Source organism: Rhamphochromis longiceps, linkage group LG5 (genome assembly GCF_057381845.1).
Source record: "Rhamphochromis longiceps isolate RC_006_pf linkage group LG5, R_longiceps_female_GT1.1, whole genome shotgun sequence".
Classification (NCBI taxonomy): domain Eukaryota; kingdom Metazoa; phylum Chordata; class Actinopteri; order Cichliformes; family Cichlidae; genus Rhamphochromis; species Rhamphochromis longiceps.
In genome coordinates, this window is record NC_140561.1 from 24292496 (window position 1) to 24319165 (window position 26670).

The 26670-nt window shown below is 39.7% G+C and overlaps 2 protein-coding genes across 4 annotated transcripts in view; both read left to right on the forward strand.

The window, feature by feature from the left end:
• Window positions 1-13189, forward strand: part of syn2b (synapsin IIb) — a 94174-nt gene extending 80985 nt beyond the window's left edge. Inside the window, exons 6-13 of the mRNA XM_085406771.1 lie at window positions 192-254; window positions 1453-1595; window positions 1974-2048; window positions 2798-2900; window positions 6021-6197; window positions 7261-7327; window positions 10427-11258; window positions 11377-13189. Coding sequence (XP_085262897.1) covers window positions 192-254; window positions 1453-1595; window positions 1974-2048; window positions 2798-2900; window positions 6021-6197; window positions 7261-7327; window positions 10427-11258; window positions 11377-11530 — 1614 coding nt within the window. The 3' untranslated portion in view covers window positions 11531-13189. The remainder of the gene's footprint in view (window positions 1-191; window positions 255-1452; window positions 1596-1973; window positions 2049-2797; window positions 2901-6020; window positions 6198-7260; window positions 7328-10426; window positions 11259-11376) is intronic.
• Window positions 13190-18224: 5035 nt separating this feature from the next.
• pparg (peroxisome proliferator-activated receptor gamma) overlaps window positions 18225-26670 on the forward strand; it is a 41912-nt gene continuing 33466 nt past the window's right edge. Inside the window, exon 1 of one of the 3 annotated variants that reach the window (XM_085406775.1) lies at window positions 18225-18354. Coding sequence is in view for 1 of the 3 variants with exons in the window: in XM_085406772.1 (XP_085262898.1) it covers window positions 18977-19028 (52 nt within the window). In the remaining 2 variants the exon portion in view is untranslated. Of the gene's footprint in view, window positions 18506-18947; window positions 19029-26670 lie in introns of those variants that run through there. The other 2 variants (XM_085406773.1, XM_085406772.1) reach the window with 2 other exon arrangements.

Consider the following 26670-nt stretch of genomic DNA (forward strand, 5'->3'; position numbering starts at 1 on the left):
TGAATTTTACTGACTTTGATTTGAGTTTTTGTTTATTGCAGCAGTTTTACTGCCTTACTAATAACGACCACTGCTAAAGGGGCCTCTTATTTTTCACTGCAGGATTTTCCAGTTTGTTATTATAACTAACATAAGTTGTCATTATGCTTCTTCATCATTATTTATCCATCAGTTATACTGTTTATTTGCAGATTACAACACCAAGCTTCCCAGTGGTGGTGAAGATTGGACATGCTCACTCTGGAATGGGAAAGGTAATTGGTTTATTTATTTACCAACTGACATATATACAGTTAGATTAACCATTTAACCACACCTGCTTTACTTAAACTTTAGCTACCATTCAAAGATATGTGGGGATCGACTATTACAGCCAGGAAATAGTTTTGGCTCTGTGAATGGAGGACAAATCATGTGGCTATTATAGTAGTTTGCTTAGATGGTTAAATGGTAACCATAAAGCACCACTACATCTAGAATCACATTTATTATACTTGTTAGTGCTTTTGCTGGCATACGCGTGCACTTAATAGCCTTCTCCCATCCTCTGCTTCCATCTTAGATGTCTTTCTTTATCCCTTTCCTCCTATCAGTTCATCATTTTTATTCTCTCTTCCCTTTTACATTTTGTCCAAACATTGTGCTGTTATTGATTGACAACTGTGTTAATATTTTCTGGCTGAAATCAGAGTGGAGCGTTTCTACCGCTCCTGATCGATCCACCACACATCATTCCCCTGAACTGCTCAGTTCAATAAGCCATTTTCACACATGCACTGCAGCCCCGAACTTTTCTGCACATTAAATGGAGAAGCTTTATGTGAGAAAGCAAACGTCTTAACCGGTCAGATTGGACATTAGATTGATTGATCGATTTAACACTGTTAACCAATGTTTGATGGCCAGTTGAACCAATGTTAGAATCAAGCAAGTCAAACATTGTCCAGACAGTTTGCAGCAACTGCATTGTCAATCGGCTTTGAACACAGCCAGTCAACTTCATGAGTATGTCCAGTAGTGATGATGCATTTGTTTTTAAACAAGCTTGTGTTCTACATTTGAGAAACGGCAACTTAAAGCACTGTCCTGACCTGACTCTCCTGACATTGTGATCCATGTAGTGCCACTCTGTGCTGGGTTACCCTTATTCATTAAATATAATTTATTGTGACACAAGAAGGTATTATTTGTGTATTACAACCGAGTTACAGGAGCTCAACAACCACTCATCCTTGAAAATGTTCTACCCACACGTACCATCACTGTCCTTCCGGTCTTAAAAGTAAAGCCAATGGAGAAGCGCTTTAACCTGCACTTTTTCTATTTACCAGCAGGGGGTGAAATGTACATTGGTGGCATTTGCGTGACAAATTGTAAGACTGGGTGCATTTTGAGAGTCTTTCTTTATTTGAATAAATAAATTAAGTATTTATATGTTTTACTCCACTGTAGGTTAAGGTGGACAATGTGAGCGACTTCCAGGACATTGCAAGTGTGGTGGCCATCACTCAGACTTACTGTACTACAGAGCCATTCGTAGACGCCAAGTACGACATCAGGGTCCAGAAAATTGGCACGGACTACAAAGCCTACATGTAAGTGTGCTGTCCTTGTGCGTCATTTGGATTTAGGGATGATATATTGTGCGTGCGCGCTCATGTACCAGCAGACAGAAATATAAATCTTGAAGTTTACCATACCACATCTCCATGTCTCATGTGCCTTTAGTTTAGAAAAAAACAAAGAGCATATGCTAGCATATGGTTATGAAACTGCCATTCAGACAGAGAACCTACAGCTCTGCTCTCTGCCTGACTGCAGTTAGTAGCTGAAGCCACAAACCTCCTGCTGCAAGGATGCTTACTTCTCTCTGTCTTTTATTGCCTGCATTTATAATATCTATACTGAAGGGCTGACTCTGTAATGAGGCTTTTACATAATAATTTAATGCACAATTTCCTCTCCTTTTCCAGGCGAACATCTATCTCTGGTAATTGGAAAAGCAACACTGGATCTGCCATGTTGGAACAAGTAGCCATGACTGACAAGTGAGCACCGCTTCCACATTAGTGATGCTCAGGCTGCCCTGATGTCACACACATCTCTCTTGTGTTTTACCACAGTTAGTCAGTGTACTCAGATTAATTCAGGTGAAAGCCGTTGACATTTTGTACCACAACTGTTTTCACATCATCTGCTCATGGGTGAAGCATGCATTTCAGCACAGTATTGAGAGCACAGGTATAGTAAGTCAAACTGTAAACAGTATCTAGTGCACTTTCAGCACCGTTATCTGTGTACAGCAGCCCTGGAACAAACATTATTATTCAAATATTATTTATAGAGTTGCAGTTGTCAAACAACTTTTAGCTCAGTTTTATGCAAGCTACCAGGGCTAGAACACTGGATTAGAGTACATTATCCTTCAGGTGAGTATTGATCCGTCTGTTTTGACCCTAGATTGACTGGAAGGAGTAAAGCAAGGAAAAAAACAGCACCTTCATAGGTTACAGCCTGGAGCTAGAGGGGCTCAAGAACGGGTTTGCCGTTGGGATCTAAGCCCAAACAACATTTCTGCTACACGCTGTGCTGAAGTGATAAATCAATACCACTGCTTAATTAGTGTGCAAGACTTTTCATTAACAATAAGGCAGGAAAGGTTCACCATCATCTCCCACCTCGTTTTGATACAGCAAAGAAAACAAGTTAACTACCTAATCTTGTTGCACATTGTCACCTATAGTCGCCTTTGACAGCTGTTAATAGGACTAATTTGTCACGCTTTTCTTTGTGACAGGTTTAAACTGTGGGTCGATACCTGCTCAGAGATCTTTGGAGGACTGGATATCTGTGCTGTCAAAGCCATATGTGGCAAGGATGGAAACGACTACATTACAGAGGTGAGAAGGAAAGGAAGGGAAGGGAGGAGTAAAACTAAAGAACTCAAAAGGTTTTTAGACTTTTTCCTGCATCACTGTATTTATTGACTCTTGCGTTTTGTTTGGAAACTTTCACCACGTTGACATCAGCCTGTGGGAGCTGTGTTGCATAAGCATATTAAATTTAGCATGTCTGGCCCAATTTACACTGCTGGGAGCAGAGATTGTCTGGCTGGGAATAAACTGATTCAGGTAACCTGAATGCACATTAAGGGTATAATAGCTGATGTCTGATGACACTCTGACGTGCATACATTACACAATTTGTGTCACTTTATGTTCATCTTTTACACCAGATTGCTCTGTCTTTGTGTTTCAAAACTTTACTATCTCTCTATTTCTCTTTCACCTCTGCCTTTCCAGTATTTTTTTTTTTATCGCAAACTGGTTTTTATGTTTTGCAGCCTTTAGTCGTGATGACAGCAAAGTAGAAGTATAAATTTCTTCTGCTTAATGCTACCTTTTATGTAGAAAACATTTACATAAACCAAAACCATTAACACTCTTTTTAAAGTTTTTAAAGGCTATAAAGTATAAGAGCTTAGATTTAGTCCAGATTGGACAGATTGGAGGCGTCTGGCAGGATGACTGCACCAGATTCTCAATGTTCAGGCTGAGATAGAGCCATGATCAAGAGAAGCTGACATAGAAAGAGGTTACAATAAAGTATGAGGAGCTTTGAAAATTGGTTTTCTGGCTGTATTGGTTCTCTTAAAGTTGGGTAGTTAGGGCACTTCAGTGTGGCAGGTTAAGCTTCAGAAACTGATGGGAGTATGTTTGAACCCAAAGGCAGAGAACTGACACAAAAAGAAAAAGTATGAGCTGCAAATAATTGGAGGGACTCAGACTATCGCAGCAACACTACTACCAAGCTGTTGAAAAAAAGGTAGAATTCAGGAGTACAAGGCCAAAGATGAAATGTTTAGTGACCAGCAGCTTGACAAGCTTGGGTTTGTAGGGCAGAAACTAAAGTGCTCTAGAAAGAGCTGCTTCTCCGTGGAATAATTTTAGCAGTAAGTACAGAGCATCTTAATTATGTAGGTCATTGCAGCTTGCTCATTTATGGGTCAGTTCTTATCAAAATTGTGATAACTGGCCACGAAAAGATGGAACAATATGGTAAGCACACTTCAGATATGGTAAAACACAGCCTGCTTTGTGAAAGTCAATAAAGAAGCCAGAACAGACAAACCAACTCGATGTTTCTAGACGGCAGCTAATCAACTTATAGAAAGAGTAGAGCAAAAGCTGAAGTAGTCTAACAGCTAAGAGTGTGTTTGTGATAAACAGATTAGACAGATGGAGGGGGAGATATGGTGACAGTTTTAAAATAACAGGATTATGTAGTGATGATTCAGACAAGATGTGTTTGTGGAAATAACTGTATGACTAAAAATGATAAAAAAAAAGAGACCATGCATCAGAGAGAGCACAGGGAAATTATCCTGGAGCCGACATGACACAAAAGGCTTGTCATCCATCCCATTTAGGAGCCACTAACAGCTCCAACATCATTGTGAAGTTTGCGGACGACACTACAGTGGTGGGTCTTATCACCAACGGTGATGAGACGGCTTACAGGGAGGAGGTCAGCGCCCTGACCCACTGGTGTCAAGACAACCATCTCACCCTCAACGTCGCAAAGACAAAGGAGTTGATAGTGGACTTCCGGAGGTGCAGAGAAGTACACACCCCCATCACCATCAACGGCGCTGCTGTGGAGAGAGTGAGCAGCTTCCGGTTCCTTGGCGTACACCTGGCTGAGGATCTTACGTGGTCAGTACACACAAACAAAACAGTGAAGAAGGCGCAGCAGCGCCTCTTCTTTCTCAGGAGACTGAAAAGATTCGGCATGAGCCCCCGCATCCTCAGGACCTTCTATCGCTGTGCCATTGAGAGCATCCTCACTGGATGCATCACCACCTGGTATGGCAACAGCACCGCCTACAACTGCAAAGCTCTCCAGCGAGTAGTGCGGTGCTCTGAACGGATAATTGGAGGTGAGCTTCCCTCCCTCCAAGACATCTACAGGAAGCGGTGCCTGAGGAAAGCGGGGAGGATCATCAAGGACTCCAGTCACCCCAGCCATAAACTGTTCAGACTGCTTCCATCAGGAAGGAGGTTCTGCAGCATCCGGTCCCATACCAGCAGACTGAGAGACAGCTTTTTCCATCAGGCCATCAGACTGCTGAACACGTCATAGACACCTCAGCTTCACTACTGGAACTTCAACATTATGCACTCCACACTGTATATAAATGCCACTTGTTTTGCACATATTCAACTCTGTATATTTTATATATTTTATTATTATTATTATTATTTTATTTTATTTTTTTACTATTTAATTTGTAAAAATGTGTATACATACACACACACACACACACACACACACACACACACACACACACACACACACACACACACACACACGTAGGAAAATATTTAGTATACACATCCAGAAATGCATACACTATTATATATTGTACATATATTTATTAGTTTCAGGTTGGCCATTCTTGTATTTTGCTCGTTTGTGTTGTTGTGTTTGCACATCTCTGTTGCTTGTGGGGCTCGCACACAAGAATTTCACTCGCATGTGCTGTGCCAGTGTGCCTGCACATGTGATGTGACAATAAAAAGTGATTTGATTTGATTTGATTTGATTTAAGCTTTGAAAAAATTTGACAGTCATAAAACTGTGTACTATTTAAACTGAAAGCAGATTTCATACTGAAACTGAAAAAATAGGAAACAAATAACAAAAACATACCTCCACAGTTCCCATGAGTCACTTTTTATAATGATGTAAAACTGAGGGCAGTTTTTGCTCATTAAAAGACAAAATCCTGTAATGGTGTGGGTGTGTTTTGTTTCTGTTTTATTTTTTTATGTTGTCTTTTTTTATGATTTCAAACTACACTTTCCCTGCAATTGGAGAAATATAACAGAATCACCTAGATACTCTGTTCAGACCGCTGTGCTGTTTAACCTCCTTTTTTCTTCAATGTCCTGACTTTGTTAGCCAGTCATAGTTCGTACATCTTCTCATCTCTCACATTGTTGTCTCCTGTTATCCAGGTTGTGGGTTCATCTATGCAGCTGATTGGCGATCACCAGGCAGAGGACCGCCAGCTCATTTCAGAGGTGGTGCTGGCTAAGATGAACCAAGCACTGGCCTCCAGGTCATCTAGCGTTTCCCGCTCACCAACGCGCTCCCCTCAAAGCCAAAAGCCAGCTACTGTGCAGCCCCAACAGGTGAAGCCTTTAATATGTTGCATTGTGTAGCATTTGTTCTACAAATACAAAAAAATTTGCACCGCTAGACCTCTTCCAGTGTGGCTGCTGTTTTAAAATCTCCCTGTGGAAATCATGTCCTGACCACTTAAAATTGTGCATCTACAAAGGATCCTGATGAATAACTTCAGGTTTAAAGATACTGTAAGCCTCTTTAGAAAAGTACATAGATGCTTCTGGTTATGCTCCCAACTGATGGACTCCTATAAAGGTTGCTATTTGGTCTCTGGGTTTGAGCTAGAGAATTCATTTTCATTACCAACGATAATATTTTAACATTAAAACTGGATCAGCTTTACAGAGATGGCTGATGTTTATATCTTAGAGAGCAAACATTGAAAGCATAGCAATCATAAATATGGCGGAATCAGGAAATCCACAATGTGATCTAAAAGTAGCAAGTGTTTCCAAGGTGCACAGGAAGCACCTACTGTAGTCCTTCACAACTCACTAGTGCATCCTTACCTTCGTTTTCCTTTATCCCCAACCATTTGGGGTAGATAGTTGCCCCTCACTGAGCCTGGTTCTGACGGAGGTTTCTTCCTGTTAAAAGGGAGTTTTTCCTTCCCAGCTTTGCCAGGTGCTTGCTTATAGGGGGTCGTCTGATTGTTGGGGTTTTCTCTGTATTATTTTAGGGTCTTTATCTTACAATATAAAGCGTCTTGCAGCTGTACTATTGCTGTATATACCGGAGCTAGGTAGTGTAGTGGTAGCACGACTCACCTTTGGAGTGGGAGTTGCAAGTTCGAGTCCCACGCATGAAGGGTCCTGGCTAGACCCTCCATGCTAAAAACCACAAAGCCCTGGAATGGTGCGGCTGCAGCACGGACACAAAAGTTTTCACTGCAACTTGTACTCTTTATGATACTGAATGTGACAAATAATGAAAAAGCTTGCTGTTTTGTTTTGAGGCCACTGTTGTTGTGAAATTTAATTGTATATAATTTAATTTCCCTTTCTCGTTTTTTATTGCCTTGCCAACTCTTTTTTTTCATTGATCCCTTGTCTCCTCTCTGTCTACTAGACTGCTGCCCCTAAGGAAGGACTGGCTGATCCTAACAGGACTTCAAGCCAACGTCCTCAACCTCAAGGTTTCTGAACACTATTCACCAATGTAAAAGGGCTGCTGCTGTAGCATGTCTAGAAAACACTAACTAAATTCATCATTGAACAGTCCCCTTGCTAACATCACTTTCTGAGATGAAGTATCCACTAGCTGTTAACTTGAACATCTTCCTTATCAAACAAAGTACTGCCATCAGAAAGTAAACAGGTGGGAAATAAGTATTCAGTGCTTTCACATCGTTGTATTGGGACTTGATACTATAACACATAGATGCCCGATCATCCAGTTTACCAGCGATCTGTTAATAGACCTGTTTGTTTTTTTCTGCCAAGAATTAGACAAGAAGACCAACAGTAATGTCTTCTCTGTACTGTAGATATGCAGCTACCATTAGCTTTGCCTGGGCATGGAAACTGGGAAAAACAGCTTACCTGGCAACCCGATCCACCAATAAACACCTTTAGAACTCACTGATTTGCACTTTGACGTCATGTGTTGCTCTGTGGCTTTCACAGGTTTTGTATTCATCAAAATTATGACACACATCTTGTCAAAATGGGAAACTTTGATCTGCTATGGTTTCTTTGGAAAGAGCCATGCTGGCTGTTTCCCCTGTTTCCAGGCTTTGTTTTTAGCCTACCTAATTACCTACTGAGTGTAGCTTCATGTTTACCGTATAGGTACAAGAGGCATATTCATCTTCTCATCTAACTCTTGGCAAGAAAATGAAGGAGTGCAGAAGAGTAGAAGCAGCTTGTATTTTGTAAGCATACTGATCCTTGTTCCTTGAACTCAACAGTTTCCTTCATTACTGCCTCAAACTAGTATATTGACATCATGGCTTCACTTCGGTGTTGACAGAAATGATTGGTGCACTAGTCTGGGTCCAAGAACAGCAAGAAGCCTCTTCTATCTGTCAAAGCTATGCCTTGCCTCTTTTTAACTTGCGGCATTCATTTATATTAACAAGCCAGTGTTGTCTGTTTTTAACTTGTGGCATTCACTTGAATTAACAAGCAAATGTATATTAAAATGCACTTAGCCAGCATGTTAAGTTTAATTGCAGATGTAATGTAAGTTTTCAAACGTGTGTGTGTGTGTGTGTGTGTGTGTGAGAGAGAGAGAGAGTGTGTGTGGTGGTGTTTGTGCTCAGGGCTGATGTTTTAAAACTAAGTGTGCCTACTAAACGCAGTGGTAAAACGCTACCCAAAGTGTTACATTAACAAAGCCATTAATGTTGGAGTTGTTGTGTTTGTCTTTGTGTGAATTTGGGTTTGCATGTTTGTTCATTGTGGTTTCTCATTTTTTGCATGGGTGTGGCAAATGCCTGTACTCCATGTGGTGGTTAAGATGTTGTAGAAATAGCTTTTTGTGTCTTATGTGAATTGATAGAGATAAATATGTGCCTATTGAGTGTTAAGATGTGCAAATCGGACTTCACTATATATGAATTATGCATTAATAACAATGCCATATGTGATACTAATTTAACACTGTGAAAACATGTGCACTTATTGGTGGATTAATGTTTTATTTTTATGTGTTCTTTAGTGAAAAGAAAAATAACTTACAGAGATTACCATCACTCTGCTTGTTAAATTTTGGCCAGCTCAATTGGGTTTCTGTGGTTTCTGCTTAAATCATTTTTATAATCTTTAAATTGCATTTTTATGCTAAATAAATTGATTTCCTTCTGGCTGAGCAACAAGATCTTGACTTTTTTTGTGAGTAGCTGATTAGAGTTTGTGTTTGGTTGTAAATAAGCCTCAACTGTTTTGTGTTATAATACTTGAAACAGGCAATCTGGCTTCATAAAGTGCAAAATATGATGTTTTTTTTTCTCTCACAATTACAACACCTGATTAAATTAAGTTTTAAAAAAATTAGCATACTTTTCTTTGTCTGCATGATCATTCCTCATTTGCTTGGATCCAGACCATTGAATTGCTAATATTTGAACATCTGGCTATAGATTTGATGAAGATTTTGATTTTTAAACCTTTTCTAAATAAAGAGATTAAATAATATTTTTAATAATATAGCTAAAATCGTTTGCCACTTTCTGTACTTGCTTGACTGATGTGGCGAAAATCAATTATAATAGCGGTCAACAAAATATTAAGCAAATCTCTAAACACAATGTTCCCTAATTCTGGGTTTGTAGCCAAGCAAATTGTTATTGTGTCTCCCTTTATGAATTATGTTTGTACAAATTGTATTTTCTTTGGTTTTTATGCGTCGTGAGTCCCAAGCAACCATTGGGATGCTTTATGACAATCTGATCAAACGTAAGACTCGTGGCCAATTAGCTGCTTGACAGCAGTGACTCTCTGAGAACACATGGGATGAATTTTCATGAAGTTTTTGTAATGAGAAAAAATATATATAAATTCATAAGTCCATAAACAGGATTCTGTTTACATTTTTCAAGCTGTGTTCAAAGAGGCTTTATAATGTAATTTACATTCAGTAATTCTGTTTTGGAGAAAATGAATTCTGAACTGCTGGAAACTCATCCCTGCCCTGCCGCTTCTAGCTCAGCTTGTGTAATCACTTGGTTCTTTTGTGTTGCATGTCCCGCCACGTTGCTGCTTGTGTTTGGATCACTTGTTCTAAACCGGTATTTCTCCGTTAGCTCCTGACCTTTTGTTGTTTACTGTCTTTCTCCTCACCGTCAGTCTGATTCTTTCCTGCCACTGCCTGTTTTAATTAGCGCACTAGTGCTGGTCACGTGACTTACTGTGCATAACACTTGGCATGATAGGCGAATCACCGCACCTTCTTTTAACTGCTGTTCTGCCTCCCCCTGCTGGTCATTACAGCCAAAACATTCAGAGCCTGCTTTGCCCCAGTCTATTCTTGATAGATTAGTTAGATAGGATTTCTATGAATGTCTGGAATCATTTTGTGAATGGGCATGTTTAGATTCAAGCTCATTTTCTATGTCATGTTCTGCTTTGGTTTTTGGTGAGTGTTACAAATGCCTGGTTGTCTAACGCTGCACTAACAGTCTCTAGAGTTTAAATACTGATGCTTGTATGTTCTATTATTAACCCCCTTTTTGCATTTGGGTGTTGTATAGCAGTGGAAGTACAAGTTCATATAACTATATTTCATCTTTTAGGTGCACCAGTGAAAGCGCAGAGTGTGGACACATCATCAGAATCAGCTAAGAGAGCATCTGAACCAGTACCAAAGCCCAGCCAGGCTCAGAGACCTGGTCCAGGTCCAGCTCAGAAACCAGTTCAGGCTCAGAAACCAAGCCCAGTGCAGAAAGCTGCCTCAGTCACAAAACCACCAGTACCGAGGCCTCCACCAATGATGAGAGCCCCGTCTGTCACAAAGCCAACCCCAGATTCTGCTTCCACTTCAGCCCCAGCCAAAGCTTCACCATCATCCCCTGCAAAAGTACCGGCAGCTGCAGCTCCAGGCTCTCCACCAACCAAAGCAGCAGCCGCAGTTTCTGGCCCCGCTGCAGCCTCAGCTGCAGCTCAGGCTTCTCCCCCAGCCTCTCCTCCAACCACAGAGCAGCCCAAGCCCCAGCCTCAAGGCTCCCCATCCCCAGCACCTGGCAAACCAAAAGATCTTCCCCCCAAACCCACACCACCTGCAAAACCCATTCCTCCTATGCGCAGAAATTCCAAACCACAGCTCCAGCCTAAGCCACAAACCGCACCTCCTCCGAAAGCTTCGCCCACACCCCAGCCCACTGCCCAAGCACCAGCTCAGTCTTCAGATACAGCCTCGGTCTCTGCCCCAGCACAGGTTCCGTCCCCAGCCAAAGCCAGTCAGGTCCAACATAACATCCAGTCTCCAGCTAAGGCTCCAGTTCAAGTTAAGCCAGCTGCTGCTTCCCCGAACCCTGAGCCAGTCCCAGCTGAAGCAGCCGCAGCACCGGCTGAGGCCGAGGCAACAGTGGAAGAACAATCGCAGCAAAAGACTCACCCTCTTCTGAAGTAAGAGCTGAATTATCAACACGCTTATTTAAAGACATTCATTCATTCATTTGAATACAAATTCTCCTTTATCTGTCTTTTCTCGATTTCCCCCTCCTTTTCTCCATTCTCTTCCCAGTAAATCCCAGTCCCTGACCAATGCCTTCAACGCCTTCAGCGACTCTTCTTTCTTCCGCGGGGTCTCAAGCTCCGGAGGCGAAGGCCAGGAGGAGGCAAAGGCCGAGACCATTCGTAACCTTCGAAAGTCTTTCGCCAGCCTTTTCTCTGACTAGACACACCCTCCATTTACCATTGGCCAGTGATGACTTGATTGACATTAAATGTGAACCAGTCTGAGATTAAAGTTTGTGTGTTAACTGTACTGTATTCCCTCTGTCCCGGTCCCTCTTCTGCACCACTTTTAGCTTTCCTGTGTGAGTAACAGTGAGGCCTGCTGGGTAGGATGTTCCGTGAATGAACCCAGACTAATAGGTCTGAAGGAGTTAAGTCATTGATATAGAATATATTATGATATAGTAGAAGGAATAGAATAAAAAATTATTTTTTCCCAGCGCACACAAAGGAACAGAGTCTAAGGTATAATGAAAGTATAATATTAAAGACTACAGATGGAATGTACATAAGTTTATATACAGTATATAAATGCAGTATAAACACAACTATAATGGGAGAGAAGCCAATAATAATAAAAAAAGAAATCAGCAGCACTTTTTGATTAGCTTTGCAGTCAGTGACATAACTCTTTCATTCAGTAGCTGGATTTATACAAATGTTAATGTTCAGATATGACATTTGGTTTCTCCTACATTTGATGGTTTCCAGTGAATCGTTGTTGGTCAGCAAGTCAGTAAAAAGGGAAGAAGAAAAAAAAAGAGATACTTCTTTAAAAGATTTGTTCCTGTCTGTGTAAATCCAGCCGTTGTGTCTCTCTGGTCCTTGGCTACCGTCTACTGGGCTCGTCATTGCTGCCCCTTTTTGTCTATAAGCCTTGAAGTTCATTTATGTGTGCGTGTGTTTTAGGGGGGAGGGGGGGATATCTGTATGTTCATTTGTGTTCACTTGTTGTGCATGGCTCCTCCAAGTGTGTGACTTTTTGGAGCAAGTGAGAGCTCTATCAGTGTTAGACTTTGCCCTCCGTTGCCTCTCTCTCTCTCTCTCTCTCTCTAGATGTTGTAGCCTTATTGTGAACATGTTTTCAATTCACAGCTATGTGTGTTAGCTGTGCAGACCTGGGTCAATTGCATATTAAAATGCATTCATTCACTATGAAGCTTTGAGCATTGGAATCAGCGTGCCGCTGCTGTTTAGGAGGAGCACGGCTGGCGAGTAAATGAATGCATTTCACGTGGTAACTCATGTCTGTAGTTGTGACTGGTGATTTCTTGTTTCACCTCTGTGTAGATCTATCAACAGTATTGTACTTTGTTGATTATTCTCATGAAAAGACATTGAGACAGTAGTGCAATAACACCTCGACATGACTGTTGAGTGCTGTCACCCTATTATATTATCATACATACGGGATCTGTGTATGTGTTGAATACCTTACTCTTACATTCCCTTTAAGATTTCTTTCCATGGTGACTCTCCAGGTTGCTCTTTACGTGCAGTCAGCATCTGATCTGAGTACTATCACAACTGTTGGTGTTTCGTCCTTAGCCTTGTATGTATAGGTGCAATGAATTTTACGCAGCCTGGATTGAACCCTCTACCTTCACCGGTCATTTTTGGTTCAGTTGTTGCATTTCAAGAACGTACGCGTAAAAACAAATCCTACGACCTGCATATCAACCTGTCGGCTTATCCATTTCCATGACTATGTTGCAAGTAAACTTTGACATATTGTATTTGTCAGAAGTTTATTTATTTTTTTGTAATATATTTATTTATTTTTGAGGTTCCATATTTATGGTAAAGTATAAAATGTTTGTTTTATATTGTGTTTTTATTTGTAATGCAATCCTGCTTTGCATGATCTGGTGACTGGTTTTTTTTTCTGTACAGATAAAAGTTAATAAAGATGTGGTTCCATCATCCCACTGATTCACTGAGAGTCATGCCAGTGGCTGTGTCTTTTCTTTGAGTGTTTTCTTCACATGGGCACATCTATTTCACACTCATAAAGAAGTGTGGTGCATCTGTGTAAGCATATATGGCCTGGGATAGATGTGGATATTCACCAGTCAGGGAAAGTCTAATTAAAAAGCTGCTGTTGAGCAGACTAAAACCAAGTTCGCCACAGCCACTGCTTCTTCTGATTTCAAACTACAAACCTGAAAAAAAGTAAGTTTCTTCTTCTTTCGCTTCCTCCCTTTAAGGATTGCCACAGCTCATCAGCTGTCTCCATTACCATGTCACCAATCCTAAAATACTGCAACATTGAAACCACTGTGAGTAAGTTAAAAACAAAATATGCAACTGCTAAGACAAGATTTTGACTTAGGTGTCACCGACGTCCATGTGATTGTGTCACATGGACGTCTGAAGAGTCTGAAGAGCTGTATGCACTGGCATGGCTTGTCTAGCAGGAAATTTGAGACATACCACATATCACAAGACAAAGCTTTGATTAAAGTGATTAAAAGGACTTTAAGCTTTAAGACACATGACTGTTAAAAGCATCTGTTGAATTGTGAACTCAACAGATTTGCCCCAGTGTGAAGAACTACACCCTAATTTACCAGATAAATTTTTTTTTTAAAAAGCACACGTGGCACAGGGTCCCACATTCATTCATCACACTCTTAGAAATATTCACACTCAAAACCTTTACTGAGATACATTGTTTAATTTGTTGGTATGTCATTTTGCTCTCAGCATATATATTTATTTTCCTTTAGATGAAAAATACTAAGACATCCACAACAGAGTCTCCCTAACAAATCTAGCAATGCCAGAAGGCTTACTGTATATCAAAACATTGTAGAGCGTTATATCTTACACAGGCAGCACAATATTTACATTTTAGGAACACTTAAAAGTAGAAAAATGATCATTTGCCAGCACCATCACATAAATTTAAGTGAGCGAAGTGTGAATTATTGATGTCTTGTGGTGTTTTATTTAAGAGGTACTGGGTTGAATTTTCTCATGTGAGGCAGCAGATGGCACTGTGTATATGTGGAAGTGCTGTCAATTGTGTACTTGCCATTTCTCAAGATTAGCATTTTATAATTATTTATTACACTCTTTAAAAATACCTTACATATAAATATCTCTAAAACATCTCTAAATATTTCTCTAAAAACATTACTTATACATACAGACGTGTGTAAAAACACATATTAATGACACTTTTTAAAAAAAAGTTCTTTGTCATATTTTCCTCATCCTGTTCTTCTTTCATATCCTGCCTTTAATGTCACGCTTTTGTCACGCTTTAAGAAGGCGAGTGGCGGAAGGGCCCTTTTTACATGTGCCACTTTAGCCTTTAACATAAACCACAATACTTTTGCGTGAAACTGAACTTTTTTTTTTCCTCTCTGTTGTGTAAAGATGCAGACAGTGTGTTTACTGTATGCAGCATAAAAAAATCTGACATAAACAGATGCTTCATCTACATCGCAAAGGGTTTCAAGGTAATGTCAAGAATAAACGATTTATTAAGATCGCTCTTTTTAAAATTAAAAACAGAACCAGTTCTTCAACAAAGTCTGCCAGCGCTGATAACATGTATACAGTATGCACAGTGAAGACAGAGGAAACACACTTTGCTTTTGGCTCTTGGTCCATGGGGCAACCAGTCAACAGAGATCTGTGGGAACGTCTCCATCACGTTGCTCAAAGGGACATTTATGTGGGCGGCTAACTCACCAAGCAAGCCTATACTAGCCAAATCCTGTTTGTCTTGGTGCTCATCCCAACCTGCTGGAGGGAGAGATGGGAGATTAAATGTTATAATCTAAACATTTAGTTCATTTGTCATCCCATACATACGAGCATGGAGGGACAAATCAAGCCAGTTTGGCCGATTTCTTCTGTCATAACGTTAACTGTGAGGGTTTCAATTTCCTCACTAAAAGCTGCGTTGATTTTTGAGCAGCTTGCACCCCTCCTAAGCCTGAAAAATGACAAGTCTTTTCCACTTTATAATAATCACGACAGCGTAGGAGAGCCCTGTTAAGATACACAAGTACTTTGATGATGAACATTTTCAGATACCAGAGCTCCAGTCTGCTGGGATTCGACTCTATAAACAATCAGAAATTATTGCTTTGCTTTGTTTGTAACAGCCAAACTCTCAGGGGTGTCATTTTTTTTTTTATCTCTGCAAAAAAAGAAAGAAATTCTGCATGGGGAGGATGTTATGCATGTGAGACAGAGTGAGAGAATATGTGTAAGTGTGTGTGTGCGCGCGTGTGTGTGTAAATAACCAAAGTGTAGCAGCTGTCTCAGTCCACCATACTGAGTTATAATAGATCAAAGGCAGCTAAACTGAAGCTTACTGTTGCACTCACAGGGTAGCAAAATTAACAGCTGCATTTACCTGCATTTGAAAGAGTTTTTTGTTTTGTTTTTTTTAGAATTGATTGCAGTGTTGAGCAGTGAGTGGCAGGGCTTAACATCGGTTGCGTTGAATTGCTTCAAAAGCAGGTTGAAAAGTCACCTCACAGAGATTCTACCTTGAAGTTTGAGAAGTAACACCATCAGGTATCTGTTCACACATTTGCTTTAGTTTGGTTTTGACACAAATCCCACTACAATTTTTGGACTTGTTACATTTTTATTGAAAGACCTTCTAAGAATTCCAGCACATGCTATAGATTCATATTTATTTGTTGCAATCACAGTAACACGACGACGGCTAATAACAGAGGTCTCTATTGCAAACCAAAGATTACAGTTTGCTAAAATTACTTCCTGAAAAACCATGAATGCAAACCAGGACATGCAGTTCTGTGCATGCTGTTTCAACGTCACACATAGCCACCTCAAAGCGAGCAGCCCCAACAGGTCAGACTCTGGTCAAATGACACTTTGACCAAAAAAAAAAAGGGGGGGGGGGGGGGGGGGGCAGCTTTATTGCTTTGTGTGTTTTCTACAGGCCTCTTTGTACCTGTTGGGCTGCTGTACATTTCAGCACTGGTAAATGTTCAAAAAAAAATCTAATATGTGGGTTTGTTCATGGGTTTTGTTTAGCCAGCTGTACTCATGCAATGGCACATTTCAGTCTAAACACCCACCTGCACCATGAGTGCTGAGATGTTTCATTCGTAATCTTAAGAATAGCTCCTTCAGTCTGTGGTAAGTAGGGTATTTACAGCAGTTCAACATCCGATATGTAGTCAGATATAACAAAATGTGATTTCAAGATAAGGATGTTAAAAAATATGAACCACATCTGCTTTTAGTCAGCAGAGTAAAAAAATTAAAAGTAGCCCTTAGATTCTGTGTCTAGTTTACCGTTACAGAGCGAGCTGTGTGTTGAGGTTAGTCGAAGATCCTTAAATCTACAACAAAGTCTAAAAAGATGCAGCACGCAGGCAAACTTACTATTCATTGTGCACCTGTTTTTGCACTAAGCTGAGTTTCAGCAGGCTAGCTGACTGTCCGGATGGCGTTTCATGAACTAAGTGATGCAGCAGAGTACAATTTCAGCTTCAGTAAACACATGAGAGGGTCGACAGGATGTTATCTGCTAAACGACACTCGCAGGATTTCCTAGTGAACTAGATGACTTAATTGCACAGTCAAATGATCACCCTGTTGTCTTTCAGCAGTTGAATTCAGTCCCGTCTTCTGAGACCAAAGACTGTGATGTCAGAAATATGACTGTAATCAGCTCGATAGTCATCACTGGTAAACTAAGTGACTAAGAGGGGGGGAGCCCGACAGACAGCAACAAAACAAGCAACCACTTACTGTCAAGTGACTGAGTATCAAAGGAACAATTCACTATTATTGGGGGATGAACTTAATATCGAAATTTAAATTAGATGGTTAACAGTTTAGTACAGCTGCTACTAATGAAGTAGTTACAAGTTAGCTTTCAGATTTGATGTATACAAGACGTCAGCTTAGAAAACACGTTGCACTGTTTTCGATTAAGCTACCGACCAGTACTGGAACTAAAACGAGCCCCACCTTAAGAAACTACATCAACAAACCCGTGCTTACACGTGAATGCATCAGTATTAGTGATCCAAAAATATCAAACAAGAGAGTTAATCCAAGCTATGACTTCTCAGTGTGTGCCTCCATAATGAAAACTGTCAAAGTTTAAGTACGTGTAATTGAGTAATGGAGTATTTTTTTATAACGATTCTAGTGAATCACGATATATAAATTACATTAACCTGAAATGAATTTTTCTTGCCATGTTCAACTGGTTGTCTTACTAAAAATAAAAATAAATTTTATTATTTTTTTAAAACTTTTAAAAAAAAACCTTACCAAATAAAATGTAGCCTTACTTGCTTAATCTGCAAAACCAGTATCAAAAAGCCGAACTAGTTCTTGGAGGGGAACAATACTTTAAAGAAACTCACTTGTTCCATACACAGTTCCCGGAAAAAAAAACTAGCGTGACACATAGCAGGTAAACGATATACGAATGCAGTTTACTATTGGTGCATCTTAGTTAGAGGAGCTTCTCACAAGTGGTAAGTGTATTTCATTAGTTTTTAACCATACCAAAATGTGATTTTTTTTTCTTTTCTTTTAGCAGTCTTTGGTCTAAGGTAACCCACTGAGCTCTTTCCTATAGTCAAAATTATATCAAACTATCTTAGCTACCTGTAAGTTAGGCAAGAAAGTGAATATGTGCTTTGCTGAAAAGGTGGAACTATTCCTTTAAGTTATTTGTTCCACATGGCTAAACACCTAAGAAACAACACTTTTAGGTCTGAATTTTACATTACCTGTTTCTCCCATATGGGGCAAACAACTGAGAAAATCCACTATAATGGGTAATTTGATGCCTCTGCCTGTGTCCTCAAGATCCCGATCGGTTGTGTTGAGAGGGAGGAGAGAGAGCGAGAGAGGCAGGCAGACACGACCACAGCTGCTGCTGCTGCTGTTTGAGCAGAAAACCGCACAGCAAACACACCGGACCTCTTTGACGCCGCGCTCCCGTGCGCACGTTGCGGACGCCACGGTTTGTTTGGGGTTTTTTTCCGTTGTTTGTTTGGGGTTTTTTTTTCGAGTTTTGAAAGAAATTTAACACCACCGAAAATAAAAGACAAACCATCCAGCTTCAGAAACAGAGAGTGTGCGCTGTCTCCTCTGCGCCTCAACACACCGATCAGGTCAGTCACCTTCCGGTCGGCACAGAGTCTGCCGCGCTGAGTGTTGCGGTTGCTGGGCTGGGTGAGAAAATACGGGAAAGCACCCGTAGGGGGGAGAAAGTTATTTAAATTAATGAAGACTGGGTTAATATTACACTGTTGCAGTCTAATCTGATATTAAATATTCGTGCACGTGAGCCAAAAAAGGGTGATTTGATTAAAAAGTAGTTTAAACAGGTAGATCCCAGCTGAACACTTGTTGATTTATCCAGCTGTGTCTAAATCAGGTTTTATTTGTGCGTATTGTCCCCGATGTAAATGTTAAGGTCGACACGCACAGGTAGCCTACAGTGTGACAGGATGGCTGTGGCACACAGTTTGGGGGTGGCAATGACGGGGGGGCGGGGGGCGGCCACAGGACTGACAACTGACACAAAGTCAGGTGTTGGGCCATAGTGTGCCTGAAGGCCATAGTGTGAGTGTGAGCTTGACATGCAAACACCAGGCAGAGATTTTACCCATCAAACTGACCACAGCCTCTCTGGTGAGTGCGAGGAATGCTTTGTTTGTTTCTGTGTATGTTGTGCTGAAAAACTTTGTTGAATACCTCCATAAGCATTTATCTGAGTAAAGTAGGCTTTTTACAGGGCCTATACAATACATTCTTGGATGTGTACTTCTGTGAAGTCTATACTTTTTGTGTCATACGTGGAATTTGTGGATATGTCACACACGCTTCAGGCAGTTTTGTGTTCTTGGAATTGACAGGAAAATAATGGTGGTGACTCAGCAATATTGTTGACTGGAGCTCAGAGTTAAACACTCGTTTCTCTTTGAGGCTTGCTGCACGGCTGTGTGATAGGTGATGTCTTTATGGTATTCTTTTAAGACTCAGTAATGACACACGGTGAGAAAGCTTGTAAGAGCCCCTTGTAAAGCGTAAGAGTGTCACAATAAGTTAGTATTAGTATTTATTTATTTATTGTCATTGTCAAGAACAATGAAATTGCGTTTGGGGCTTCCATACAACCCAAAAAAAAGAAGAAAATAATAAATACCCCTTAAAACCCAAGTGTACAACTGTTCAACTGTTTTCCTCATCGCTTTGTACGATCTTCATGTCAGTCGTCTCATAACACCGTGGAGTTGCTGGAAAAATGTTCAGAGACATTTTAGAACAGCAACAATCACCATTTTATCCATTATATCTTGCAAATCACAACTTTTGGTTGAAAACTTAGTTTGCTATTTACATACACAAGACATTTCATGTGTTTGGTCTGTTTACTTTCCTCTGAGACTATTATATGTTATATTTAAAATCACAGCAGCTTTATTGTCACGGTACGTTGACCCTCAAAAACCAAAGACTGGGAATCAATCTAAGGCAAGTGTAAAAACAGCTCCCCAAGTGAGTAAGTACATGTCAGTGGTAGTAAATGAGCTGAAGCAGTCATGTTTTATCATAATATTCAGCAAAGATAAAGATAGTGTAAAATCAGCAGCAATATATTTTTAACCATTAAGTCAGAAAGTCAGAGAAACAGTGTCGACAAAAAAAGAGGAGTTATTTTATTTAAAAGTAGCAGTAGTACATTTTTAAAGGTGATCTCAAGTAACAGCAGCATTCGTACTCAAACTGATCCTGTGAATTATTAGACATTTAGCAGAATGAGCTCACAGATTAAACGTCCATGCAACGTGACCCTTGATGTAATACGGCTATTTTAAAATAAGAGAACTTAAAATATGACAAGTTATAAAAAGATTATTTTTTTCTGATTAACTCCTAGATTCATGCTGTAATATCGTTTTACTGGGTTTACAACATTTTGTTGAAGTCATTTGCGTTGCTGTCATGTAAGTTTGGTAATACTCTGTTTGACAAAGACTTTTTGTTAGCTTTTTGAATCTTTTGTTTCGCTGTGTCTGATACGCAAACAGATTCAAATATTTGTGTCTAAAATCTCCGGGAACTTTAATCAGTTAGAGAAATATCTCATATCTTTGGTGAAATTAGCCTGTAATCTCTGCATAGGCTGCTTAAAATCTGACACTAACCAATTGAGTGTGTTGATACATCATCAATCAGTGCATTATTGCCTGTCGGGTTATATAACTGCTGAAGTGAGGCGTGTGTGTGTGTGTGTGTGTGTGTGTGTGTGTGTGTGTGTGTGTGTGTGTGTGTGTGTGTGTGTGTGTGTGTGTGTGTGTGTTGGTGCGTGTGAGAGAATGACTGTGATAGATTTGGACTTTGCTTAGTTGCCATAAATGAAAGGAGTGCCTCAAGATACCATGCTATGTTTTTGTTGTCCATCACACGTGCTGAAAGTCTTGTTTGACTTACGTAGATGATATACTTCTGCACAAAGCCACAGAGACAAAGTTCAGCCTCTTAAAAACACCTCCGCACAGAGAATTGCCTTAGTTCTTGAAAATCTGTGTTAATTTGAAATCTATGATGAGAGAGTTGCCGCTCCACTATCCAGCGGTTTTAAAATGTTACAAAACCTCGCTAAGAGCCAAGCATAATCACTGCATGAAAGGAAGGAAGACAGTGTGCGCATTTGTGTCTGCATAAAATCCAGATAAAAGAGAATGCCACGTTCCTATACAGCCCACAGATAATTAACCACTTTTGTTTCTACACCACCAACACTTTGGTTTGTTTACTATATATCAGATTAACTTATTCTGACTGTGTTTTTCAAAAGTGCGTGTTTGATTTCCTTTTATCTGATGACATGCGTATTTGACGCAGTTTAGCCTTAAGGTCATGTATTTGTTTTTTCAATTGGGTGTAATTATTAACTTCAAGGCCAATCATTTCACCATTTACTGTAAGTTTAAAGCAACATTTTGGCTGCAGAATTCTACTGACAACCGAAATATGGGGCACAAGCAGGTAGGGCTGGGCCATATTATACCGTTCACGGTAATACCGGTATAATGTTAGGCAACGATAGGAAAATGAAATATCGCAATAGAATATGAGTAAAGAGAGATTTATGAAAAAATTCAAACGTACAGCTCTGCTATCACTTCCAACATAAATGAAGACAGGAAACTAAACAGCAGTGACGTTTGTAGGGTTACTGAAGTTGGGCTAGCTGGTATATAATGATGTGCTACGTGATCGCTAGCGACACAGCTATGTTAGCATAACATAAACAGTGAAGCTGGAGGACGAACAGTAACACTTTTCCACTTATAAAAGTTAACGTGAAGGTTCTTCATGGTTAGAGACAAATGCAATCGAATGGCAGGATGCTGTAAACGGACCAAACTTCAGTCAGGAGAACAACTGAGATAATCCATCCACAATACGAGGTTAGTCATTAATATACTGCAACAACATGGGAATAGAGCAGCTGCCAGAGAATTCAACATTAATAAATCAATGGTACAGAAGTGGAGGAAGCAAGAAGAATGAGTTTAATAAAGTTTGATTTATCTGACTGCTTTGTTTCGCTTAATGTGCCTTATAATCCCGTGCACCTTATGGTCCGAAAAATGCGTACTGCACACTGCAGTTTAATGTTGCAAAGCACCTCTTTTTAACTTCAGTGGATATTATACATGGTTATGCTCAGGATATGTCAGCCCATTTCTACTGGAAATGCCTTTTGGTTAAACTTTCAGCAAGGAATTTGCATTTGCACTGTTACATTTTTATAAAGCTTTAATGTACATAAAAACCAGCTTCTTGTTTAAGTGAAAATAAATGGAAGGTTGTCTTTTTGCGCTAGTAATCTTGTGGAGTTGTATTTTGTCTCGCATCAATTATATCGTCAGTTATATCGTTATCGCAAATTTTCAAATATATATCGTGATAAATATTTTTGGCCATATCGCCCTGCTCTACAAGCAGGTTATTTACGAATGAAAAATTCTGCTTTACTAGTTAAACTTATATGTCTGGTCTCCCTTTCTTCAAACCAGTGTCCCCTCCTCTTTGCTGTAAAATTTGTGCCTTTGTTGATTTCTATACTGATTTTATTTGTATTGATAAGCATTATGAGTTACTTGATTTTTAGCCCATTTTTGCGGGGTCATATTTTTACATTATTGTATATTTAGAGCTGATCAACATCAACTGTATATTTGGGAAATGTCAAAACTTCCCTCTGGTTAACATTTCACCATTTCTTAGACTGAATCAGAAGATTGAGTCTGACGTTTAGCATGCCGAATGTGTTAGATGTGGGTTTTTTAAACAATGCAAATTGAGTCGACAGAACCTTCGGCAAAATAAATGTTTTGCAACCACAGCACCTGTTCGCATTATCACTCTCACAATGATTCCTAAATCACAACAACACCTGCTACCTGAGAAGTGACTCGTGTTTCTCATTTCTTTACATGCTGTCCTAAATACATCTGTGTTTGTGTGGGAAGGGAACATGTTTTAGTTGCCAAGTGTAAACATGATGCCTTTCAGGTATTTCTCTTCTGATGCCCGCTTAAAATTGCTGTCTCAATTTTAGACTGTGAACATGAGAAATCACGTTTTCCTGGGGCTCGTATTAAAGCCCTAATAAAGGCCCTAATTTTATTAAAGATCTGTCGACCTATCCAACCTTTACTGTCATATATCTTTACTATTGTTTACTATTGTTATTGTAATGGATTAATCTACTGATTGTTATTAATTTTGAGTTCTCTGAAAAAATTCATTTTACCCTGAATATTGAGAAACGATTTATTGATCGTTAAGATTACCCCTGCTCAATCATCTGTTAATCTGTTATCAACTTTCACATGCTTGAAAATGAAGAGACGGTATGTCTGGAACACAGTGGTTTTTTTCTGACATACATCATGGAGGTAGCCAACCAGTAAACTATTGCGTTGCAATATTCGTAGAGCCTTTTAACAAAAGTAATTTTTAGCGAAAAGATACCCAAGTACAATTTTACCCGGACTTCCTAAAGTTTGGAGAAACTTCCTGGTTCAGCTTTGATCAAACTCATACTGGATGGAACTGCCGTGACGTCACGTGTTTATTTTTGAAGTCCCTATTTGAGGCTTCGAGATAAACATTTTCACTGCTGCCATCTTGGTATTTTGAAACCGGATGCAATGAGAGCTGGTTCTGACTGTGAAACTGCATGCCTTTTCTCTAATGGCGGTCATTAGACAATGAGCGTTCCGCATATATTCCTCATTTCTGAAATACAGCACGGTCAATTTTATTTTCAATGATTTTTTTATTTAATATTTATATTAAATAAAATGAGTTCTTGAGTCTGTAAGCTAAATGCTTCCAGTTGTTTTCCCATAGGCTTCAATTACAAGTTTCCCCCCGATGGCCATCGTTGAGTGCAAGTTAAAGGCATGTACGCATTGGCTTCACTTTTCAGACCCCAAAAGCTACAGCCATCTTTTAGACTGTCTATACTTGGATGGAGTAATGCATTATTAATGGTATGTTCATATTTAATCTGTTTATTGGTTTCAAATGACACTGTTTAGCTAATCTGTTGGCTGCATGATACTTTGAATGTTCACCCCAAAAAGTTGATTCAGATTTTTTGGATTTCCTTGCCTGGAATTACTGTACAGAGTGGGGGATAAATGGATGGACTGATAGGGTTATGGAAACGCACACACCAAGGGGGACGAATACAAGATATACACAGGGAGAAGCTAAAGCAGAGAAGACACACGGGGAAACAGCTGAAAAGAATCTGACTGATGAGACAGGGTAAGCAAAACTAAACTCTACATCAGTAAGGAGACTATCAAAATAAAACAGGAAACAACACAAACTGAGACTGAGACTTGACACAGGAACTCGTCCACAGATGAATTAACATGAAAGGACAGGGAAACCAGATAGAACACAGAGACAGAGATGACACCAGGAACAGAGTAGGCATGAAAGACGAGTAACATAATAAAACAAGTTTTTCAACTTGAAAAAAACAAACTCAGATGAACTTGAGAATACAAAACTCAAGACTAACTAATACAGAACTAAAACTAAAAGATCTCTTAAATTCCAAAGAATGAAAAACAAGATGATAACAAACTCAAAAACTGTGTCCAAGACCCAGGACCATGACAGAATCCTCCTTTACCAGTCCAACAAAAAGGGTATTATTGAAGAAAAAAACTGGTGCTGTAACATTAGGAGCTCTTCCCATTATGGTGCAAAAATAGTTGTGGACATTAACCTGGTAATCTGTTGACTAGCCCTTCTAGGTGTTTTAGTGGTGAGTACAAGACAACAGATGACCTGCGTGAAACTCTGACATTACTAACACCATGTTCTAACCTACTGAGCCAGAACAGTCAGTACATATCTCAGACTTACATTGCATTTAGCCAACATTGTTGAGACACTAATCCTGCATCTTGAGCCAAAAATAGTCATTGTCGGAGAAAAAAAATGCAACATGAGGCTGAGGTTGGAGGGGGATTTGGTTTCCAGTCAATCCAGATTCATAATATGGTCCACTGTGTAAGTTCTCATTATTAATTCTAATAATTCACGCAAAATACATGAACATTTTACAGCAGTTAGAGCCTTAGCCAGCGACTGCATTGTAAACCGTTAGATAAGAACATTACTATGAAAATGTTAAAACAACTTGCAGAAATTATGAACACAGCAAATCGATACTGACTTTAGTAGAGTAATAAATTATACTGTGTTACAAGAGTATCGTTTGCATGTAGATATACCCCATCAGGATTCTCCTTCCTAATTTAGCTTTCTTATAGCTGATGACCTGGAACTACCCAGGGAAAGGACCCATCCTCAGATTTACCTCTGCATCCTGTCAGACAAAAAAAAGTTAAATTAATGACTTGAAAACAACTGGAACAAACTGAACCTGGAGCTTCTGAGGCCTCATGGGAGTCTGGCACAATCAGTCCCAAAGACACAAAACACACACGTCCAGTCGCACAGTTACACACATATACTGCCATACACACGCAAGAAGGATTTTCTTGCCAATGCACTTTAACACAGAAATTATTCAACAGACTGTAGGGATATCTAGTAACCTCTGTCCTAATTTCCCTTTTAAAAAGATGTGGGAGCAAAAAGCATCTCATCAGGTCAAAATCTGGTCTCTATTGGGAACTTGAAAACTGACTCATACTTGATGTGCATCGGGTGCTTCTTGGGTTTACTGGATATGGCATTGCTTAATGCCATATCCAGTTCAGATTCTTCTCTGAATGATCTGGCTGATTTCTGCAATCCACCTCCTCAATTTAAAATTGGCTAATCATAACCGAATGCCAAATAACCTAAAAATAAATAAATAAAACAGGAACAACAACTGCCAGTAGCTTGCGTCTTTATGGAATTTTTTTTTCACCTCTCCAAGAAGGGGTGAAAAAGTTTCCATCTGAATTTATTTGTCATGCTTATCAACCAATTTTGTCATTAATCTCTGTGAATATCTTTAGTGTTGGGTAAGGTCTCATCAAACTGGAGTCTATCTCAGCTTTCACAGGGACAGAGGAGGGGTACACCAGGCACAAGTTACCAGTGAAGTCATCACTGCCAGATCTGGCTAATAGTTTAAACTGTTTTTAGAAAAATGATAAACAACCATTATTTTTTACAGTTGACTCAAGTCTGAAGCTTTATGTCAGTGATTTTTAGATATTCAATGTTTGAATGTAAATGTCCACTTGTTATTTGCACTTACATGTGTTTGGCTGCTTAGCGTTCATGGTGAAATGCTTTCAAGTAGCATTAAAACATTAAGCTGCCAAAAACATAACAGCATGCCAAGGACTGGACAGTGTTTCATCCAGTCTTACACTCCCGTTCATGAGTATACATTTATCTTCGCCACCAGTCCAGCGTGTGGTAGAGAGCACACGCCTCCTGAGCCAACTCTGACCTTCTTCTTATACGTCCTTTACCCCTCACAGAAATTTTGTGATGTTTCTTTCTGCATACACCTTTCCTGGCACTCATATTTACAGTGCGTCTTTTGAATGAGATTCACGTCATGTGTCGCTTTGTTATTGTCCAGTTAAGTGCAGCTGACGGGAGCACACTCCCGTCTTTTCCTCTCCGCTTCGAGGAACAGGGCATGACCCTTCCCACATTGCACCTCTCCCCTTTCCTACCATATCACCCTCCTTCTCACTCCCTGTGTTTATCAACACACAAGTTTAGCAATAAATCATTGCTTGTGCGTATTCTCACATGA